Raw genomic sequence first — 20,531 nt, 5'->3', positions numbered from 1 at the left:
AGTGGAAGAGCCTCCCCGAGAAGGACACAGGCTGGGCGGGGGCGGGGAGGGGGGCCTGACTCTTTGTAGAGAGCAGAAAAGACCTCCAGGGGAGAAGATGTCTCGGGGATCCCTGGGTGGCACAGTGGTTTGGCGCCTGCCTTTGGCCCAGGGCGCGATCCTGGAGACCCGGGATCGAGTCCCACGTCGGGCTTCCGGTGCATGGAGCCTGCTTCTCCCTCTGCCTGTGTCTCTGCCTCTCTCTCTCTCTGTGACTATCATAAATAAATAAAAATTAAAAAAAAATTAAAAAATTAAAAAAAAAAAGAAGAAGATGTCTCAAGGCATGGGGCGGGGGGTGGGGGGCAACAAGCTGAGCCCATAACAAAGCTGAAGTGAAGGCAATTCCACACCCCTGGCCCAGCCCAGCCCCTGTGAGGCAGGTGCTGGTTGGTGTCCCATGAGGAGGAAAGACACTACATATTTTTTAAATAATAGTTTTGTCTGTAAATTCTAACACAGCAGGGTCACAAGCCACCCTGTTTGGCATTCCTTCAACAGCCAGTAACACAGAGCTGGGCCCTCTCTCCCACACCTGATTGTCACAGGTCACAGCACAGCTTTGTTCTCTAGACGCCAGAGGGTGGGTGGCAGGGAGGCTGCACCTCCCATCAGGAGTAGCTTCCCAAGCCATGACAGCCCCAAAGACAGGGCATCCTAGTGGCGGGCACGGCATGTGCAGGCCCGCAGGGCCCAGGCAGCAGGCTGGTTCTTGCACAGCTGTGACACACCTTCTGGAGGGTCCCAGAAACACCGGGCTGGAACTCACAGGTGGAGGAGGTGTGAAGGTCCTGCAGATGGTGGCCGCATGACCAGTCAGCGAGATTAAAATTGTCCTGTTAATTTGACCTCGTTTTTATCTACCTGGTGGAGAAAACTTGGAAAGATAAGGCAAGAATATTCATGATCAGTAGTTATCCTTTACTGAGCCACTATCGGGGGCCAGAACTATGCTAAATGTCCTAATGATACTGTTTTCTCCTTATCACAACCCTGAAACTCTGCCTCCTTCTTCCTTTACTATACATAAATACTTTGAGTAAAGGAAACCTAGACAGGAGAAATATAAATGTGGCAATGGATCTTTTCATAGGACATTGACATTACGACAGGCAAAAGTAAGCTGGTTTTCATTAAAAAAAAAAAAACATATTTAATAAAGTCAACACTTGGTAAATATCTGTCGACTTAATTCATGAAACAGATATCAAATGAAAATACATATGCCCAGAATGAAAAAAAATTACTTATTTTTGCCTAGTACCCAGTACCCACAGCACTGCTGTACCCCAGGCGGTGCCACTCCCATGGTTTTGGGTTTTTTAATGTTAAGTGGCGCCCCCTGCAGGACAGCCCCCTGCAGGACACTAGGCGCGTGTAGGCCATCCAGCAGCCCTGAGTTCATTCCAAATGAAAATGATTTTTATATATTTTATGCCTTTTTACCAATCTCTTTGGAAGAAGCAGATGAACATTTACAATTTTAACGGAGAATGTTTATTTTAGAACCAGAGAAGCTAGATTAAAAGATCAGCTGGGGCCCAGAACAGGCATATTTTTCCTGTAGGTCTAGCCAAATGTGAGACCGGGGACTGGGCCTAATTCATCAGAGCCAAGTAGCATTCCGCAGGCAGGTTGTATGGCACCCACCTACCTTTGCCACACTGCCTGTCTTCAAATGCAAACACAGCCAGCCAACTCGTCGGAGAAGGACGGGAGGGAACGCCAAGGCTGGCAGCAGGCTTGGCACCTGTCAGTGCCAGAAGCCACCTGCACACAGCATGGTGCAGAGGAATAGCCATAGTGCCCTGGAGCCATTTCCTTCTAGAAACCAGCAGTGATAGGGCTCACCTCAAGCAGGGAAGAGTGCTGTGCGGGTGAGGTAGAGGGAGGAGGCCCAGGCTGTGGAGGCCTTGGGCAGCACCTTATTCTTCTGGGGTCCCCAGGGCCCACAGCTGTCTGGTTAATACCGCACTGAATGGAATGCACTGATTCTAGCCTTGGCTCCGCTGGGAGGTTCCTGAGTGATCTGGGAAAGTTACTTCTCTCGGAGCCTGCTGCCCAACAGACCACTCCAAACTTACTGGCATAAAATGAAAATAAGCACTGATTATTTGTCACTGTTTGGGTGTTGATAGGGCCCTGCTAGGCAGTTTGGGGGTCCTTCTGCATTATCATTACACAATGGCAGGGCTACAATTCTCTCAAAAACCTTTTGATTTACATGTCCGCTGTCTGGCCTGGGGAGTCCTAAACAGCTGGGGTTGGAACATCTCAAGCTTCTCGGACATTCTTCCAAATGACCACAGTGTGGTCCCTCCGTGTGGACCTTCCAGCATAGTGGCTTCAGGACAGCTGTGCTTCTCACATGAAGGATACTTCTCGCACAAGGGTGCTTGTCCCACGACAGAGGCAAGCGGAAGGCTGTTGCCTTTTGTAACCCAGCGTCACAGGCCACACAGTGACCTGTTCACCACATTGTTTTCCTGGAGGCATTTGGAAGTCCTGCTGATGTTGCAGGGGAGGGGATATAGATCCCCCTTTTTGATGGAAAGAAAGTCAGAGAATTTACAGACATGCTTTGAAAGCTCCATAGAGCCTCAGTTTCTCCATATGTTAAATGTGATATTAATACTCCCTGGAATAGACCTTTTTTGGGGAGAGAGAGGATAAATGGGCCTAATGCAGATGAACTCATGTGGCAAAAGTTAAGGCCCTGTTCAAACACAGAAGATGAACAACTAGAAAAAGCTGTCTGATGTTACTAATTTTCAAATTGGACCATATCATAATATTTCAAAGGCTGAAAAGCAAACATAGTTTTCTCCCCGACATTCTTCTCTTCAACAAATAGATCACCTAAGCTGAAAGAATATAATTTCTCCCAAAGGATCAACAAAAAAGCCATTTTGAATGAAAGAGAAATACAGCCTGTGAGCATTTGTGCTTTTTTCCTGAATTTGTCCTTGATCAAAATAAGGTTGCCCAACATCGCTATGCATCTTGTTAACCCCATTGTCAAGCTCCATATCTTGCAAATGTTGTTGCTGCTTATGAATGTTTATAAAGGAAAGAATTTAAAAACAAAAATGAACTGTCATTGGCCTATTTATCATGAAAAATGATCATTATTTTTATTTTATGCATAGAGGTGAGACAAGTACAAAATTTTCCTTTGATGGAGGCAGGCTGGGTCTGAAGACCCAGGGGGTGTCCCTCAGGATGAAATCAAGAAGGTTCTTGGCTTCGTACATGATAGAAATCAAAAGCAAGCTGGAGAAAGAGAAAGCAGAGTTTATTGACTAGCCTGAGTGACAGACAGAGCACAGCAGATGGAGTGTCTGGGAGACTCAGAAGGGAAAGGAGAATGAGTTTCCCTCCGGCGTGGGGTTTATAGTGGGAAGGGATCTAGGGCACCCGTTCCTCCAGAAATCCAGAGGAGGGTCCGGTCAAAGGCAAATGTCAGGTGACCAGTAGGTGTTATTCCACCAGTGACTGAAGGTAGACGTATTGATGCCAGCCAGCATCAGCTGAGGTTGGTTGGAAGCTAATGTCCTGGAATATGATTGGGATCCAGCTCTTCTTAGATGTTATCAGGTGTTTGGGGCCTTGGACGAAAGTTAGAGAATGATGAACTTTCTTGGTTTCCCCCCTTGAAGTGGGAACATAGCCTCTTTGGCTTCTTCAGAGGCAAAATATAGAACATGAGTAAATGGGGCCTGGCAGGAAAACAGCAGAAATGGCGCCATCCTAAAATGGAATCTATTCTGCTTTCCCACCTCACCTTCACCCATTTCGGTCATCACGTTAATAACAACTCACTCATTTATTAGTTAGAACTCCTGGTTGTACGATTTTTTCTTTCTTTCTTTCTTTCTTTCTTTCTTTCTTTCTTTCTTTCTTTCTTTCTTTCTTTCTTTCTTTCTTTTCTTTCATGTGAGCAGGTTTAACTGAAAAAAGAACTGCAGGGCCCCTCAAGCCCTGGAGTGTTGGAACACAGCTGGACCTGGGGCAGGGGCAGCAAGCAGCTGCTGGTAGGAAGCAGGATTCTTCTGGATTCATTCACTCACCCATTCTCTCTCTCCCTCTCTCTCTCTCTCTCTCCCTCCCACCCCTGTTCTCACGCTGTCTGTTGCATTCCACTCTTCCTGCAGATTGATTTTTTTTTCTACTTCTCAGCTGACATGACAAGCAGAAGGTGGCTGCTCCGTCATTTTCTATTTTGAGCCCTCATTCAGCATACTTGTCCAAACTAAATTAGACGGGGTACTTGGGAGAGATGGATGCTTGGCCCTGTGTGGGTGGACATCCATGCGCCTGGGCCCAAAGGTCAAGTCAGGCAGCGCAAAGGCAAGCTCCTGGCGTCTGTGTGAAGGGGGGGAGCGAGGGCAGGGGGCGCTGCTGAGCAGAGACTAACCAGATGCATTTTGAACCCGAGGGACCCTCCAGGGGGGTCCCTAACTTATGTACTCACTCATTTTCCTGCTTTCTGAGACATCAGGGTGGGACTGTGTTTTATCTATTTGTTCCGTCCACATCAAGCATGCTGCCCAACCCGCAGTTAGTACTCAGCACCTGCTGGCTTTAGGAGGAAATATTTCACCATCACATTTAGTAAATAACAAAACCACCTAGAGCTCAGGCTGTGGGTTCAGCCTCGAGAACCTCATGACGATTAGCACATGAAATGGGACTGTGTGGTTTACAGTTCACCTGGATCATTTGAAATGTAACCCAAAGGTACGTTCTAATGTGTGAAAACTAACTTCTCCAGTATAATTTCTTCTCTTAATTAAGTGTCACAAACTGCACTTGAGGTGGGATTTTCACTGCTTGTAAGAAAAAGTGCATGGGGGCGCCTGGGTGGCTCAGTCGGTTAAGTGGCTGCTTGATGACTCAGTCATGTTCCCGGGGTCCTGGGATCGAGCCCTGCGTGGGGCTCCCTGCTGCATGGGCAGCCTCTCCAATGCTTGGGCTCTCCCACTCTCTCCCTCTCTCAAATAAAGAAAATCTTTAAAACAGAAAAAGTGCATGGTGGTCAAGGGAAATCTGAGGACATAGCATTTGGATACATAGGTCCTTTTTGAGGCCCATCGTCTAAATAATGCGACTATGGATAGGATAGAAGCAATGTCTGCTTCAGAGTCTGTGGGCCAGAGACACGCCAGGGTTTAACAAAATCTATTCATTGGAAATGAAAAAGAAAACGATATGGAGGTGGATCGCTGGGAGAGGACTAACGGCAGGAGGAAAACATGCAGTGAAAACCGAACATTCCAGCAAGCCCCCTCAAGGGGAATCAAAATTATGCACCAGTCTCATTTGATCCAAGCACCTCAGGTCTTTGAGCAAGAAGGGAGTTAGGGAAGCATATATTTTATCTTTTCACAATAATATTAAGGGACTTGACCAAGGTCATCTCATTGACCTGAAGCATCAAGAGACCAAAATGTCCAGGCATGTGGACGTCCTGGGAGAAATGGCTCGTTCTCCACCCCCCCTGCCCCCCCAGAGCTTGCCGTTTGCTGTTTCAAAGGGGGAAAATTCTCAGCCAGCAGTGATTTAATCCGATGCAATAAATGCCGTGGCTTCTGGGACTGCTGTCCTGTGGTCTTGGCAGGCAGCAGGATGCCCTGAAGCTTATCTCTGCAGTTCAACTGCAACCCCGCAATGCTTGCTCGTCTGCCAGCTACTTTTCTTGCCCACTTTTCCAGAAAGGCACGAAGCTGGGAGGTCTGACACAAACTGCTGATGTCTAGTTTTACGCATCTTCCAGCTACCTTTTCCAACACAATCCCATAAATAACTTTCCATTTAGGTTTATTCGCCAGCCTGGTGCTTTCCAAAATGGTGGGGTTGCAACCCCCTAGGGTTGCGATGGGCTGTCAGCAGTAGGGCAAGTCATGTCTTACTAAAAATAGAGTCCTGAGGTCTGTAAACAACTTACTTTTCAATACATAAATTAAAGAGAACTCAAGCTAATCCCTGGGATATGTCACACTCAGTCGCCCTGAACACACTGTCTTGTGAAAGCCCATAATTGTTGGAGGGGCGTGGATAGCCTTTATGTTCAGGGAAGCAATTTTTAGCTCTGAAGGGAAACCACAACCCATGGTGCCCGTCTCTCATGAATGTTCCTCCTCACAAGAGAGTATAAAGGGTTGGGAAGTGTGGCCCCACCTGGGGTCATAACCCAGCTCCATCTCTAACCAGCTGTCTGACCTTGGGCAAGTTACTCAGCCTTCCTGTGTTTGCCTCCAGTAGGTTGGAGAGAATAAAGGTATGCATCTTGCAAGCTGTTGTGAGGGTTAAATAATGTGTCTGAAAGATACAGAACAGGGACACCTGGGTAGCTCAGTGGTTGAGCATCTGCCTTCGGTTCAGGTTGTGATCCTGGGGTCCCGGGATCGAGTCCCATGTCAGGCTACCTGCATGGATCCTGCTTCTCCCTCTGCCTGTGTTTCTGCCTCTCTCTGTGTGTCTGTCATGAATAAATAAATAAAATCTTAAAAAAAAAAAGAAAAGAAAGACACAGAACAGGGCCCAGGACCTGGTAGAGGTGAGTTTTATAGTATCTGTTGCTACTTATTATTGGGAGGCTTTTACTTTTCTGAGGATTTTCCTTGATGTTTTACCAGTTGTTTGGTCCTTGGGTGTAAAGAACACAACGTCGTTACTGCGTTGAATAATGCCCACACATAATTACATAGAGGGCCTCCACCTGGATTTCTTTTCTTTTCAAGATAATTCAAATTCCCCTGGACCCCTTCCTGGGCTAATTCCAGTAATATGTCTTGGGCTTGGGTAGCTGCAGGAAAACCAAGATGTGGCACGAGGAGCTGTCCAAATAAAACATTTGTCCAAAATCCAAAATATTTTGTGACTCTCTTCACTGGCTCCTCACACTTGTACCTTGATTCATTTCTCTTTCCCTACATCCATCACTTTTCAGCTCTTTCTGTTCCTCATGAGTCCAGGGAGTTGGGGAGAGAAGAGGTTCCTGCTCTGGTTTTCCAGGCTGTAGCAAAGCTGGGTCTGGGCCAAGGGGAGGAATGGGAGTCTAGGGGTTGAATCCCTGGCATTCCAGGTTGAAGTTCCAAACTCTTTTCCAACCAGTGCTGGGTACCCTGTGCACCATGGGTTAAGCTGGCATCTGACCTGATCGAAGTGTTACAGAGGCCACAGAAGAGAGACTCAAACAGAGATGGTGTCATGGACAAAGTCTGCCTCTGATGTGTGAAACCTGCTCTTGGATTTGAATGAAGTGACATCCTGCATTCCTTGCTCTCTCTTTGTTTTTTCGTTTTACTGTACAGATCCTACGTAAAATAAATAATACATGTTAAACGTCTATCACGTAACCAAAGAATTCGAATGACTATAACATCTTTCTTTCCAAAGATTGTGGGGTCTCAGCCTCAGCATTTGGCAGAGTCACTTGAGGAGCTCCTAAGGGGGTACAGAGGCCTCCCCTTCTGATTTTATTAGTTTGGGTGAGGTTTGGGCACTGGCATTGCTTAAAGGCTTCTGGGTAATGTTAATTTTGCCAGAGCTCCAGGGACGAGAGCTCACAGGGCTGTGGTATTCACTGAAGAGCTATGGCTATACACTCCCTTCGTCCCCCTACTTTGGGCTCCAAGAAAAGGGTCAGATGACACCAAAGACACCCCCCACAGAACTCAAAATCACATATCTGTGTAACCTGTTAACAAAGTGTTATAAATAGTATGTGGTCTATTGTTATCTACCTCATTTTTTTTTTTTGGCAGTATTTTCAAGACCTGTTTCCAAGACCAACCTTAAACTACTAAAGAAGAATTATTAGGGACTTTCAAGAGCTATTTCTCCAAAATATGACTCCAAAAAAAAAAACCGAAAAAGAATGAATGGTAAACTTTATGAAAATATATCTCTATTGCTTTTTCCATTTTTTTTCTCTGTATGCTTCTCCTGAATGTCTCCTTCACAAAGGTCTAGGTTATTAAATAATAATAGAGGAATTTGAGAAAAATGTTTGTCTTCAAAAACAAGCAAACAAAAAACAAAAAAATGAAAAATGGAAGCGAAAGCTAGAATAGGCACCCGTGGTGCATCAGGCCCTGAGACCCTACCGGGCGTGAGTGCGGGTGCTGTGGTGTGCCACCCAGATTTTCGGATCTGCATCTGGGGGCAGGAGGGGGTGGGGTGTAGGCTGCTGAGGGCTTACTGCTGAGCCCTATTGGAACTGGAGAATTGGTCTTCAGCATGCACACTCCGGGGAGCCTTGCTCAGCTTCCCCCGTCCCCCGCCCCTTGCAAGCAGCCAGCATCAATGTCCCCTGCCACAATCTGGGATGATCTTGAAGGGCCATCCCAGCTCCAGAGCTCCCAGCTGCGCTAGCTGAGGCCTCTGTTGCAACTGCACTGCAGCTCAGTTCCTCTCCTGCCCAATTTCACTCTCCTCGGTCCCTTACAGGTTCTGTTCTTGAGAACACCGCCCGACAAACCACCCACATGCACCTTTTCACCTCAGAGTCGGCTTCCTGGGCAATGTGACTTCCTACAGAGCTATCCTTCAAGAAACATAGAGCCTAGCAGAGAAGTTGGACCAATAAACAAGCCAAGAGACTGGTAAGTTATAGCCAGAGGACAGGCTGGGTTACTGGATGTATAGGCCAGAGGGCGGGAGCAAGAGCAGGAGGAAAGATCCTGCTGGAACTGGTTTCTAAGTGAGATGTGAAGGAGGAGTCAGTTGTTCCAGAGAACTTCTGGGGGCTGGGCAGGCAGGGGCAGGTCAGTTCAAGAGAAGAGCACATGGACAATCCAGGGCGATCGAGGGCACAGAGTACTGGGGCAATGCAGGGTTGAGGCTGGGGAAGAAACAGTAGCAGGAGAGCACAGTGTGGCACAGATCATGATGGCCTAGAACGTTGTGTTGAGGACTTGGAAGGCTGAATGCTTTATTTGTTTGTTAATTTATAATTTATTTTAAAGAAGCAACATTATAAAATTTGTATATTGGAAAGAGGTCTCTGGAAGATGGTTGGGCAGCAAGAGAAGGTGCAGTGACCAGTTAGGAGGTGCTGTTGAAAGCTCCAGGGAAAGATAATGGTGGATCGTGGCCATAAGGATGGAAAGACAGGAATTGATTTGGGAGATGTCTATGAGACAAATCAGTAGGATTCTGTGATTGATGGGATGATGGAAGTAAGAGACAAGAAATAAGAAGAACTCCCTGAATAGATGGAGGGAATCGTGGTGCCATTTACTGAGATTAGGACACTAGAAAAGAAGCAGGTTTGGTTTGGGGGGTTTAAGGCGCCAAAAAAGACCTGCCAGTGTGACATCAAATGTGCAGGTGTGGATATGGGTCTGAGATTCTGGAAGGAGATCTGGGCTGGAGACAGAAATATTCATCAAAGAGATAGCAGTGAGGGACGCCTGGGTGGCTCAGCGGTTGAGTCTGCCTTTGGCTCAGGGCGTGATTCTGCATCAGTTTCCCCGCATGGAGCCTGCTTCTCCCTCTGCCTGTGTCTCTGCCTCTCTCTCCCTGTGTCTCTCATGAATAAATAAGTTTTTAAAAAAAGAAAGTGAGAGCAGTGAGAATGCTCAGGGGATGTATGTAGAGTAAAAAGGGGGATAAGCTCATTTTTGAGCCCTAGGGGAGATCTACATTCAGTGAACAAGAGGGGATTAAGGGAGATTGGAAAACAACAGCTGAAGAGACGCAAAAACCAGTGTGTGGGTCAGAGAAACCAAAGGAATGGTGAGGTCAGATGACAAGATGAAGACTGGGGCATCCTGTGAACCTAGCAGAGGGTGGGTTCCTAGCCATCTTGGGGTGAGTACCACAGGCTATTGGATGTAATGCCAGACTTCATTGAACTTGAGTGAGCGGGAAGTGAAGAAGCAGAAGTAGCAGGTCTAAGGAACTCTACCAGGAACGTCTATGAAACAGGAAGAGAGCCGTTGTTTTGAGATGTTGGTTTGGAGGAGGATTCTAATTAAAATAGGAGTCAATTGGGCAGGCTCTGGCTGAGCGAAGGCAGCCCAAATAGTAGAAAGACGACCAAGCAGTAGTTGGTAGAGTGAGGCACCAAGATGCTGGGATAGGATAGGAGAGGTTGGTGGTATATGGGAAGGGAGCTCCTCCTTGGATGGGAAGGACAAATTGGGCAAATTTGTGGGTATATGAGAAGACAGGAAGACCACTCCTTTTTTTTTTAAGATTTTTATTTATTTATTCATGAAAGACACACAGAGAGAGAGAGAGAGGCAGAGACAGAGGGAGAAGCAGGCTCCATGCAGGGAGCCCGACGTGGGACTCGATCCTGGGTCTCCAGGATCACACCCCGGGCCGAAGGCAGGCGCCTAAACCGCTGAGCCACCCAGAGATCCCAGACCACTACTTCTGATGATGTCCAGTTTCTCTGTGATGTAGGAGACTATTATCTGGGAGTGTGGGCATTGGTGCGAGGGTGGCAGGCATGAGAAACTAGTTGTCTTAGTTCGCTCGGGCTGCGTTGATAGAGAACCATAGCCCAGGTGGCCTATAAGCAACAGAAACTTATTTTTCACAGTTTGGAAGCAGGGAAGTCCAAGATCAAGGCACTGACAGATTTGGTATCTGGTGAGAGTCTCTTTCCTGGGTCACAGACACCCTTCTTTCTGCTGTGCCCTTACATGGAAGGAGAGGGTGGAGGAGCTCTCTAAGTCTCTTTCATAAGGGCACTAATCCCATCCCTGAGGGCTCCACCCTCATGATCTAATCACCTGCCAAAGGCCCCGCCTCCAAACACCACCACACTGGGAATTAAGTTTCAACAGGTGAATTCTGAGGGATACTCCATAGGACTAGCAAATATTTGTTATACCTGCTCTGAAGAATGGGCTCAGGGGAATATGGAAGTATTTCAAGGCAGCGCTTAGGGTCCAGCTGCTGATGGAAACTAAGTTCCTAGGGATTACTGCCTTCCGTGTTGTGGGATTTCCCTGGTGTTCCTCAGCAGCACTGGGTGTAGATCTCAAGTTGGACAGTAACATTTTTCCAGGTTGATGAGAGAGGGCAACCATGCAGGGGTGGGGAAGGTGGTCCTCCTGGTAGAGAGGGCTGCAGTGATAGGCCCTGACACTCAAAATGGAATAACGAAGAGACTTACGGGCTTTGGAGGTTGGGTTGTTTGAACTATAAAAGGTTGGGGTGATGACAAGGATGAGTGGGTGGATGACATGGTGTGGGAGTGCAGGTCACCAGAGAGGAGGATGTTGGGGGGCTGAGAGTCTGGGAGTCAGAGAGGTACGGAAGTTCCTCAGAGCACTGCAAGGAACTGAGCAGACTGGGGCCAGGGCTAGAGTGAGGACGGCAATGGTGAAGGGTAGAGATGCCTGGGAGTTCGGAGGAGCTATCTAGGAGGCACAAAGGATCTCTGGGGAGAGAACGGGTGGCCTTGTCAGGGAATGAACCGGTCACTGAAGAAAGGGCCTCTGGAAAGAGCCAAGAGGTGGAGACTACTGAGAAGAACCCAGTGTATCAGGGATGGATGGGTGGCCTCAGGGAGCACAAGGTAAGGTGGGGTAGAGGCAACAGTTTAGGAGTGAGGGGCAAAATTGTGTGATGCACCCAGGTGCTTTCCCCGGAGAATGGAGACAGGAGACCTTACAAAGTCTAGGTCAGTCAGTCCCTGACCTGGAGGCAGGTGACAGGCCCAGTCCTCAGTCTAGGAGTCAGCAGAGGCCTGCCACAGGCAAGCATGTCCTGGCCCAAATCAGAGCCTGGGGCTGGAATTCGTTGGTTCCCAGTATTTCTAAGGTCCCCTGGGTGTGAGGGTCGCTCAGCATCATTCAGGGAGGAGCCTGTTTGGTTCTAGATAGGTTTGTGGGGCTTTGAGAGCCAGGAACCACGGTGGGGCACTCTGGGCGTGTCACACTCCAATCATTATTTCATGTACTCACTCTTTAATCCATTTATTTCTTACTGAGACTTACATCAGCTGTTTCTTTCCTTCTTCATTCTGAAAAGGATTTAAGAGGTTCACATTTGCACCTACTTTATATCCTATCTGTCACATAGGGTTTCAGAAATGTGCTATTCCCCACCTGTAATGACTTCTCCATGTTTCCTCCTGTTCAAACAAAATCTGCTCGTCCAACAAGGCCTAGACCAAGTCTCACCGCCTCCCTGCAGACTCCTCAGTCATGTCGCCCATGGTCTTTTCTCTTTGGGGCTTTTTCAGTACTTAGACTCTGGATCACCTATTTCCCCATATTTTCGTTCTAGCTTACCCTGCCTGACTAAACTGTGAGCCCTTTGGGGTTGGAGACTTCGCATATGAATTTTTAATGTCTCTAATGACTACTAAGGCACGGAGGACATAGTAAGCCCTCAGTAACAGGAATTGCAGTTTAGAGAGAAACCTGCAGCTCAGCACTGGCGTGGTTCTTGATGATGCAGTCTAACGGGGCCTAATAATGCACTCCCCGAGTTTCTCAGGAGCACTCCATCTGAGCATGAACAGTTTAAATTACAAGGTCAGCTTCCAGAAAGAGGGAAGATAAAATTTGAAAAGCAATAAAGTAGCAATTTACATTTGTTCTCACCAGAGACTAAAGGAATACATTAGAACACAGTGACAAGTTAATGTTGGAGCTTTGTGGAAAGTTGAAGGTTGCAGGGGTAGACTTGGTTGGACTCGCCCACTTCAGGCTTCTGTGAAGTGTGCTGGGATTCTTGCAGGTTCTCCTCTTGGTATGCGCTACTGCTGAGAAATCTGGAACTTGCCAGGATCTAGAACTTGCCCCCAAGACACTTGTCGGATAAAGAGATCCAGTAACCCAGTCCGAGGAAATGAGAAATAGAGGTCACAGCCAAGATTCTCCTTTTGCTTCATTCCGTGGATGGGAGAGTGAGAAGGAGGAAATGGGGGAAATGTGAAAGTTTTAAAGGGCCTTTAAAATGCCAATGTAGAGAACTAAGTAAAATGGTTCCCAGCATAGTCTTCCCTGGACCAAATTTTGCTTCTCATTGCCCTTTGAACAATGTTTCCCTGATCGCTTACTTTAATATTGTTAAGCTTTATTTTGGGGCATTTACTTGTCTTCCTTTATTATTTAATGCTCTTCCTCTTTATTTTATGCTCATTTCCCCTTTTTAATCTCCTCCCTCTCCATCCCCGAAGTCTCTAAACATTATTTTTTAATTAAAAGTTTCTATTTCAATTGCCCAAAGTGTAGCTTTTAGTGAGAAAAAGATTGGATTTGCGTGCTGGGGACCAGATCAGGGATTCTTCATAAGTGGCTTCTCTTTTGGGTTTCTGGGTTTGGAATTTGTCTGCTTTGGTCCAGTATTTCTATAATGTCACAAAAGGAAATAGCTTCCTGCTGCATTTGTTACTCTTGAAAAGCGTATTAAAGGTGGCCACTAACTATAACGCTTAATTCACGTTCATTATAATCTTGAACTGATTCATAGGATCATCTGTGCACAACACAGTTTTTTTTTTTTTTAAGATTTTATTTACTTATTCATGAGCGACACACAGAGAGAGGCAGAGACTTAGAGGGAGAAGCAGGCTCCCTGTGGGGAGCTGGAAGCAGAATTGGATCCTGGGACTCTGGGATCACAACCTGAGCGGAAGGCAGATGCTCAACCACTGAGCCACCCAGGCATCCCCACAATACAGTTTTTAAAATGCAACTTGTTTGTTTTCCTTTTTTTTTTTTTTTGTAAAGCATCCACCACTATGTGGCAGGCACTGGCCTAAGGATACAGATATGAATAAATTGCATTCCTGGCTCTTGTGGATCCCACAGTGATAAATGCAAAATGAAATCTGGCATGTAACCTTCTATGACTGTTCTAGTTTCTGCTCTACCACCCACTTTGTGTGAAAAATACTTTTTTTGGGGGGGTGGGATGGAGGGAAGAGGGACAAGAAGGGATGCTTACTGTTTTATCCAAGTTTAGTGACCCACCCAATGGGCATCTTTGCACAGCATGTGTGGGAAGCAGGGAACCTCAAGAGAGGTCAACTGCTGAGATAGCTGAGAAGCTTGAATCACACCGAGTGTAGGACTTGTCCAAAGAGCACACAGCTGTCCTCGCTTTTCTGTGCTCTACTCCTCCGCATCCTCACACCCAGTGGAGACCTTCAGGGAGACCTCCCAGACTGACTTCTGGGAGGACAGAGGCCCTACCATCCTCCTTAAATATCATCCATTGCTTTGAACATTTATCGAGTGATTACTCTGATGAAAGTAACTGTTAAATGCTTTAACATACATTGTCTTAGTTTTTACAGACCTGTAGGGTAGCTGTTTTTATTAGACCCATTTTAGGGATGAGGAAACTGGTCAAGGTCACAAGACTGGCACACGTCAGAGCAAAGGCTGGAAGCCTGGGCCTAACATCACCACGTTTTTTGGCCAATATCCCACACTGGCCTTCTCTGGGATTCTCTACTTGGTCACCCAGCAAAGAAGAGGTCTCAATAGCAGTGGTGAGGTTGATCAAAACCCACTGGGTGTGTCTTAAATATAGGTGTTCCTCTTTGAATTCAACAAACTTCCATAACCAGGCTGTAGGTTGGCTCTGCAGGCCAATGTGAAACTGGACAGAAAAGATTGTCTAGAAATTTGAGACTGTGGGAGAGAGCCAGAACAAGGTGACTTTCAAGTGTGCTACAAAACACAGGGTTTTGAATCATCATTTGATTATGCCATTTCCTGCATTCATTTACTCATTCACTCATTCATCAAGTATTTTCTCTGGTGAAATGGTAGCAGTTGAAGGGAGGCAGTTCCTAAATCCAGCCTGCCATGTATAGGAGGAGACAGCCAAGCAACCCAGTAGTTCAAATACTGAACTTCCTTTTCCATGTGTTTTTCCAATCATTAAAAAAAAAAAAAAAAAATTAGTCAGATAATTATTTGCTTTAACAGACACTGAATTAGGTTTCTTTTCATCTAACGGGCAATAAATTCAGAAATAATCCAGGAGGACAACACTGGCTCCATCTGACACATTGTTTCAGAATTCAAGCATTCCCTGATATCATTCGCAATCTTCATTTATTTTTTTTTTGAAAAACAGTGTCTAAAAATAGTTGTTCCATGCTCCAATGAAAACAACAGCTGATAATCCTAATTCAGAAAATATTGAGTATGAGGGATTATCAATTAGCACGGCAACCTTTTTTTTCCCTTTTGAAAACAATTCACTGTCCCTTAAAAAGGCGTTAAGAGGGGATCCCTGGGTGGCTCAGCGGTTCAGCACCTGCCTTTGGCCCAGGGCCTGGGCCTGGAGTCCCGGGATCGAGTCCCGCGTCGGGCTCCCTGCATGGAGCCTGCTTCTCCCTCTGCCTGTGTCTCTCATGAATAAATAAATAAAATCTTAAAAACAACAACAACAAAAAAAAGGCGTTAACGGTGAATGCACGCCGGTATTAACTTCCCTAATACAGACGTCGCTCAGAGGAGAAACTTAAGGGTGAGGATCCAAGGCCTCGAGAAGCCTCTGAAATCACAATGCAAATGAACAAACGGTGCAACTCGACCTACAAAACTGGGATTCAGGGCGACTTCTTGCAAACGAGCTCCTCGGACACCCACAGAGAAGGGGACCCCTCAATCAACCCCAGGGCTGCAGGGCTTTGTGCCAACAATTCGGAACAGCCTGCGGTGGAAAGGAGGGCGCAGGGATAACCGGCTTTGCCCGCTTTTCCCCACTCGTGCTGCGCTTCCTTGACTCACGTTTTCCGCGCTACGGGAGAGAAGAGGCAGGCATTCTCGACCAAAGTTTTGCGTTTTAGCAGCACACGAAGTTTCTGTGCGCGCAGTCACAGGAGGGCGGGGCGGCACGCGAGGCCCCCGGGGCAGACTGGTCGGGGGCCCCCCCTTCCCGGGGGCCGTTCGGCCGCGTCCCGCTCCGCGCCGCGCTCCGCGATCGGCCCCCCCGGCGCACGCCGGCGCCCCGACGCTTAGCCCTCGCCCCGGGATACCTCGCTACGTCCTGAGGTCGCGTGGCCCCGGCGGCGGCAGGACGGGGGCTGCCCGGGGCAGCGATCCCGGGCGCGAGGCCACACGCCGGCGGCCCGGGCAGCGCTGCCCCCCCGCGGCCGCTCCCGAGCCACGCGCGCCCCCGACGCGGGTCCGAAACTTCGCGGGCGGCCGCCGCCCCGAGAAGCCCCTTCCGTCTCCCCGAGCCCTCGCCGGAAGGCGGTGAGCGCCCGGGCCCGCCCCCGACGCGGGGCCCCGAGCGGGCCGCTCGGGGGGTGGGGGGGTGGGGGGGGTAGGGGGGGTGGGGGTGGGGTCGCGGGGCCGCCGCCGGGGCCGCCCGCGCCCGCGCCCGCGCCGGAAGTCCGCGCGTGCGCGCTGGCCGTCCGGGGGCGCGCGTGCGGCGCGGGGCGGGGCGGGGCGGGGGCGTGGCCGCGCGCGGTGGCCCCGCCCCCGCCCCGCCCCGCCCCCGGCGTTCCGCGGTCGCCGTGACAACCGGAGCGGCGGCAACGGCGGCGGGCGCGCGAGTCCGGCGCCGCCTCCCGGCCGTACCGCCAAAGCCAGCAGCCGCCGCCCGGCCTCGCCGCTCTCCCCGCCTCCCGGCCCGCGGGGAGGGAACGGCCCGCCCTCCGCCCTCCGCCCTCCGCCCGCCCGCCGGAGAGTGAGCGGCGCCCGGGCCGCCCCGCCAGCCCGCCGTCCCCCGGCCGCCGTCCGGGCGCGCGCAGCGAGCGGGCGGGCGCGACTATGCCAAGATGGTCCTGCAGGCGCGGAGCAAGCACCGGGAGGCGGCCCCCAAGCCGCCCCAGCCGCCCCAGCCGCCCCGCGCCTCCCCGTCGCCGCTGAGGGGGGCGCAGGACGCCGGCGCCGGGGAGCCCGGGCCCGAGCGCGCGCCGCGGTCCCCCGGGCGCAAGGGCGCCGCGGGCAGGAAGGGGCCCCGCGCCGAGCCGGCCGCGCCGTCCGCCGGGGGCGGGCTCGGGGGGCGCCTGGCGGCCGGGCTGCGCGGGGCGCTGGGCCTGCGGCGCGCGGGGCGCGGCCGGACCTGGACCACGCTCCTGCTAGGTGAGCAGCCCCGGAGCGCGGCCGCCGCCGCCGCCGCCGCCGCCGCCGCCGCCGCCGGGCGCGGAACTTCGGGGCGCGGGCCCTCTCCCCTCCTCCGCGCGCTCCCCTCCCGCTGGGCGCCGCCCGGGCCCCGCCAGTTTGCAGCCCTCTCCGACTTTTCCCGGGACGGCCTCCCCTCCCCCTCCCGTCCCCTCCCCTCCCGTCCCCTCCCCTCCCCTCCCGCTCCGCCCGGCTCAGCCTTCCTCGCTCCCTCCCCGTCCGCTCTCTGTCTCTGCTTTTTTTTTTTTTTCCCCAAAAAAAAAAAAAAAAAATGGCCCCGAGATCAACAGCTGCCCGGCCTGGCGGCGGGCTGACAGGTCTGCGCTAACGCGCCTGGGGCGCCGCTGACTGGCGCGGACCCGCCGCCTTCCCGTTATCTCGGCCCGGCCCCGGCCCCGGCCCGGCCCCGGCCCCGGCCCCGAGGACGAGGATGAGGTTCGCTTCGGCTCGGAAGCGATTCCGCCCGTGGAGCTCAAAGCAGAAGCACGTTCCCCCATCCTAGAAAGTTGCTCAACTTATAATTAAATTTTAGCGTGCTTTTTTTTTTTTCTTTTTTTCCCTTCTTCTTCTCTCTCTTGTCGGCCACCAAGACCGCCCGCCGGTGGCCCTTGTGTGGTTCCTCCCGGCAGGTCACTTTTCCAGGTACGTGTCCTTGTGTGTTGCCCCCCCCCCCCGGAGCCCTAATCGTCTCTGCTGACCCGAGAACAGGTTTGGTGTGGAGGGCTCCCCTCCTTTCCCGCTGCCGTGCACCAGATGGATGATGGGCTGCGGTGTGCTGGGGGGAAAAAAAAATAATAATAATAAAGTTGAAACAGTCACAGGTTGTGGACCGACTTCAGGTTACCTTTGTTTCTTGATTGACATCCCGATAAGGCAAGTTGAAGCAGTTTGGATAATGGGCCTGATTTTTCTAAGCCAGTAAAATGCTGTAACTCCACCGCCTTTCCCATATAATACCGTTAATGGACTTTGGCTACCGCATGATTGAACTGTTGGTGATTTATGCCTTATTATCCTTTCAAATTCCCTTAGTGACCCAGAAGAATCTGGATTTCCATAGAGGCGAAGGAGCAGGACACAGCAATTCGGCTTCCCCTGGCATAACATCCACCACTAGAAGCCACTCAATCATAAAAAAGCCAGAGTCATCTCCGTGTGTTGTGTGTGTTCTGATGGGCTCAGAAAGGTTGATATGGTTATTTAATGGGTGCTTCAGTGTATTGCAGATTCAAGCCGAGAAAAATTCAGTATTTTCAGTATATTTATATTCCCCCCTCTTTTCCGTCGTGAGCTTGAAAAACCTTGCCAGCGTGCAGGTTAGGTAAGTTCACCTTGGGGAGGCAGCATGGTACAGTGGATGAGACAGGCTTCAACTCCTGTTCAGAGTGGTTAAGTTTGGTTTAAGTTTCAGATTATTTCCTTTGTGAGCCCTTCCTTTTCTGTGGCATGAGAGTATCACCTCCCCTGCTTATTCTGTGGGCATGTTCTGAGGAGCAGAACTAAAAGGGGTGGCTGATAAACGGGAAGGCACTTTGCGTCTAAAGCCTTTAACAAGTTTTAGTTGCTGTTATAAAAGCACATGCATAATAGCGATTTGAGGTCTGGCGACAGGATGAAGTTGCATCTTTGTTGAATGGCTAGTTAAGAACATGAACCACTTCATAGTAAAATATGGAAGGGCACCACTTCTTTTCAGAGAGGTTACAGTAACACCCAGAGGGTAATATAATATCTTGCCATTTTCTTATAATTGCATTTACTTTGATTCCTATTATTGGATGGCTTGGCTTTTGGCTTTAGTGAGCATTATTTTGAATGCTTATATCTAATACAGCTCCGTATTCATAGAACAGTGTAGCACTTCCCTTGGCTTACCCCTTTGGGCATTGGAAAGAGGTACAGTGAAGGAGCTGGCCCACATATTTGGGTGTACTCTGGACACTGGTCATCGGATGTATGGCAGTTGGATGATTTTCTACATCTACAAGAGGCCATCTGTAGGAGGCCTCTAGGAGAGGCCACAGGCAGCTTGAGAGGTGATTCTGGAGAATGATTGGACATAGGATGTTTGGGTCTTCCTCTGGCTCTATACTCTTAGGTCCTGCAAAAAGGAGCAGAGTTTAGACATTTTTGAAAGCCTCCTCATTCCTCCTCTTCTTGTTCTTTGCAGAACGAGTGAGAGTTGAGCTGACACTGTACAGATCTTTAGTGTGGGATTTTGCTATGACAAAAATGGCTTCATTTATGTTTGGGAAGAAATTTTACAACTTGAAGCTCCCTGATAGAAGCACACATTTTTAAGACTTAGAAACTGACTAGAGCTACGCTCAGTTCCATTCTTTCGTTTTCTCCATATGTGCTAAGCACTGATGAACTATCTGCCACAGTGGCCATTTTCCGCTCTTGGCCAGGTGTTAAAGCCCTGTTTAAAAATCAACTTAACCATCACGCATGTTGTTGTTGTTGTTGTTGTTGTTCTTCTTCTTCTTTCTTCTTTTTTTAAAGATTTTAAAATTTTCTTTATTTGAGGCAGAGAGAGAACATGAGCGGGGGTGAGAGGGAGAAAAGGAGAGGAAGAGGGAGAAAGCAGACTCCTCACTGAGCAGGGAGCCCTACTCCGGGCTTGATCCCAGGACCCTGGGATCATGACCTGAGCCGAAAGCAGATGCTTAACCGATTGAGCCACCCAGGTACCCCATGCTTTTCTTATTTTGGACATAGTGTGCTATTTATTTTGTGGCAACAGTCATAAAGAAGTGTTTTTCAAGTATTTGTGTTTTGAAGTGTCCATCCAGTAGCTCCCTGTATCAGCCAGACGCAACAGCAGTAAAGAAAAACCATGATGGTGTTTGTCCAGCTCTCTTGACCGTAACTCACGATAAGCAATACAATTTACATTAAACCTGCTCACGCTTCTGAAAGTGCAACCCAGTACATTTAGGCGCCTGTCGTGTCTGTTACTCTGTTTAGGTATGTGAATGTCCTGGTAGGAAACAGATTTAATAAATAAGCTGTTTTTGAAAGTGAACAGTTTTAAGGAACCTAGAAAAGGCATCGAAACCCCTAGGACTGTCAGCAATGAGAAGGTGTTAGCACCTCTGGGTCTCAGGGAGGAGGGGAGCTTCATCAGGAGCTGAAGCCAGGGAGAGCTGTGGTGTGGGAGCAGGATCTCCTACGAGGAGTGACCCCAGACACCCTCTGCTCTCCTGCTTGGGGCCTCTCACTGGCTGATGAACTGGAACCCCTCTGGCAAGGGACTCAGCTGAATCATTCTGTAGGAGTGGGAACAAGGCAGAGAAGGGAGAAGAATGGATTTAGAGAAGCAAATGGAGACTGACCAGCAAATATGTGCATGTACCTGAAACAAGTGCCGTGTAAGAATACTTACTCCTGTAGTGGATGGTATACTCTGATTTCCTGTTCTGT

At 49.4% G+C, this 20,531-nt stretch overlaps 1 protein-coding gene across 3 annotated transcripts in view; it reads left to right on the top strand.

Moving 5' to 3' along the window:
• The first annotated feature begins 16,674 nt into the window (after positions 1-16,674).
• DPY19L1 (dpy-19 like C-mannosyltransferase 1) overlaps positions 16,675-20,531 on the top strand; it is a 97,562-nt gene continuing 93,705 nt past the window's right edge. For all 3 annotated transcript variants that reach the window (XM_055314809.1, XM_055314808.1, XM_055314807.1), the window contains exon 1: positions 16,675-17,066. In XM_055314809.1, coding sequence (XP_055170784.1) covers positions 16,760-17,066 — 307 coding nt within the window. In that variant the 5' untranslated portion in view covers positions 16,675-16,759. The remainder of the gene's footprint in view (positions 17,067-20,531) is intronic.

This window comes from Nyctereutes procyonoides, unplaced genomic scaffold, assembly GCF_905146905.1.
Source record: "Nyctereutes procyonoides isolate TBG_1078 unplaced genomic scaffold, NYPRO_anot_genome, whole genome shotgun sequence".
Lineage (NCBI taxonomy): Eukaryota > Metazoa > Chordata > Mammalia > Carnivora > Canidae > Nyctereutes > Nyctereutes procyonoides.
The sequence above is the reverse complement of the archived record's forward strand: the minus strand, read 5'-3'. Positions and strand labels throughout refer to the sequence as shown.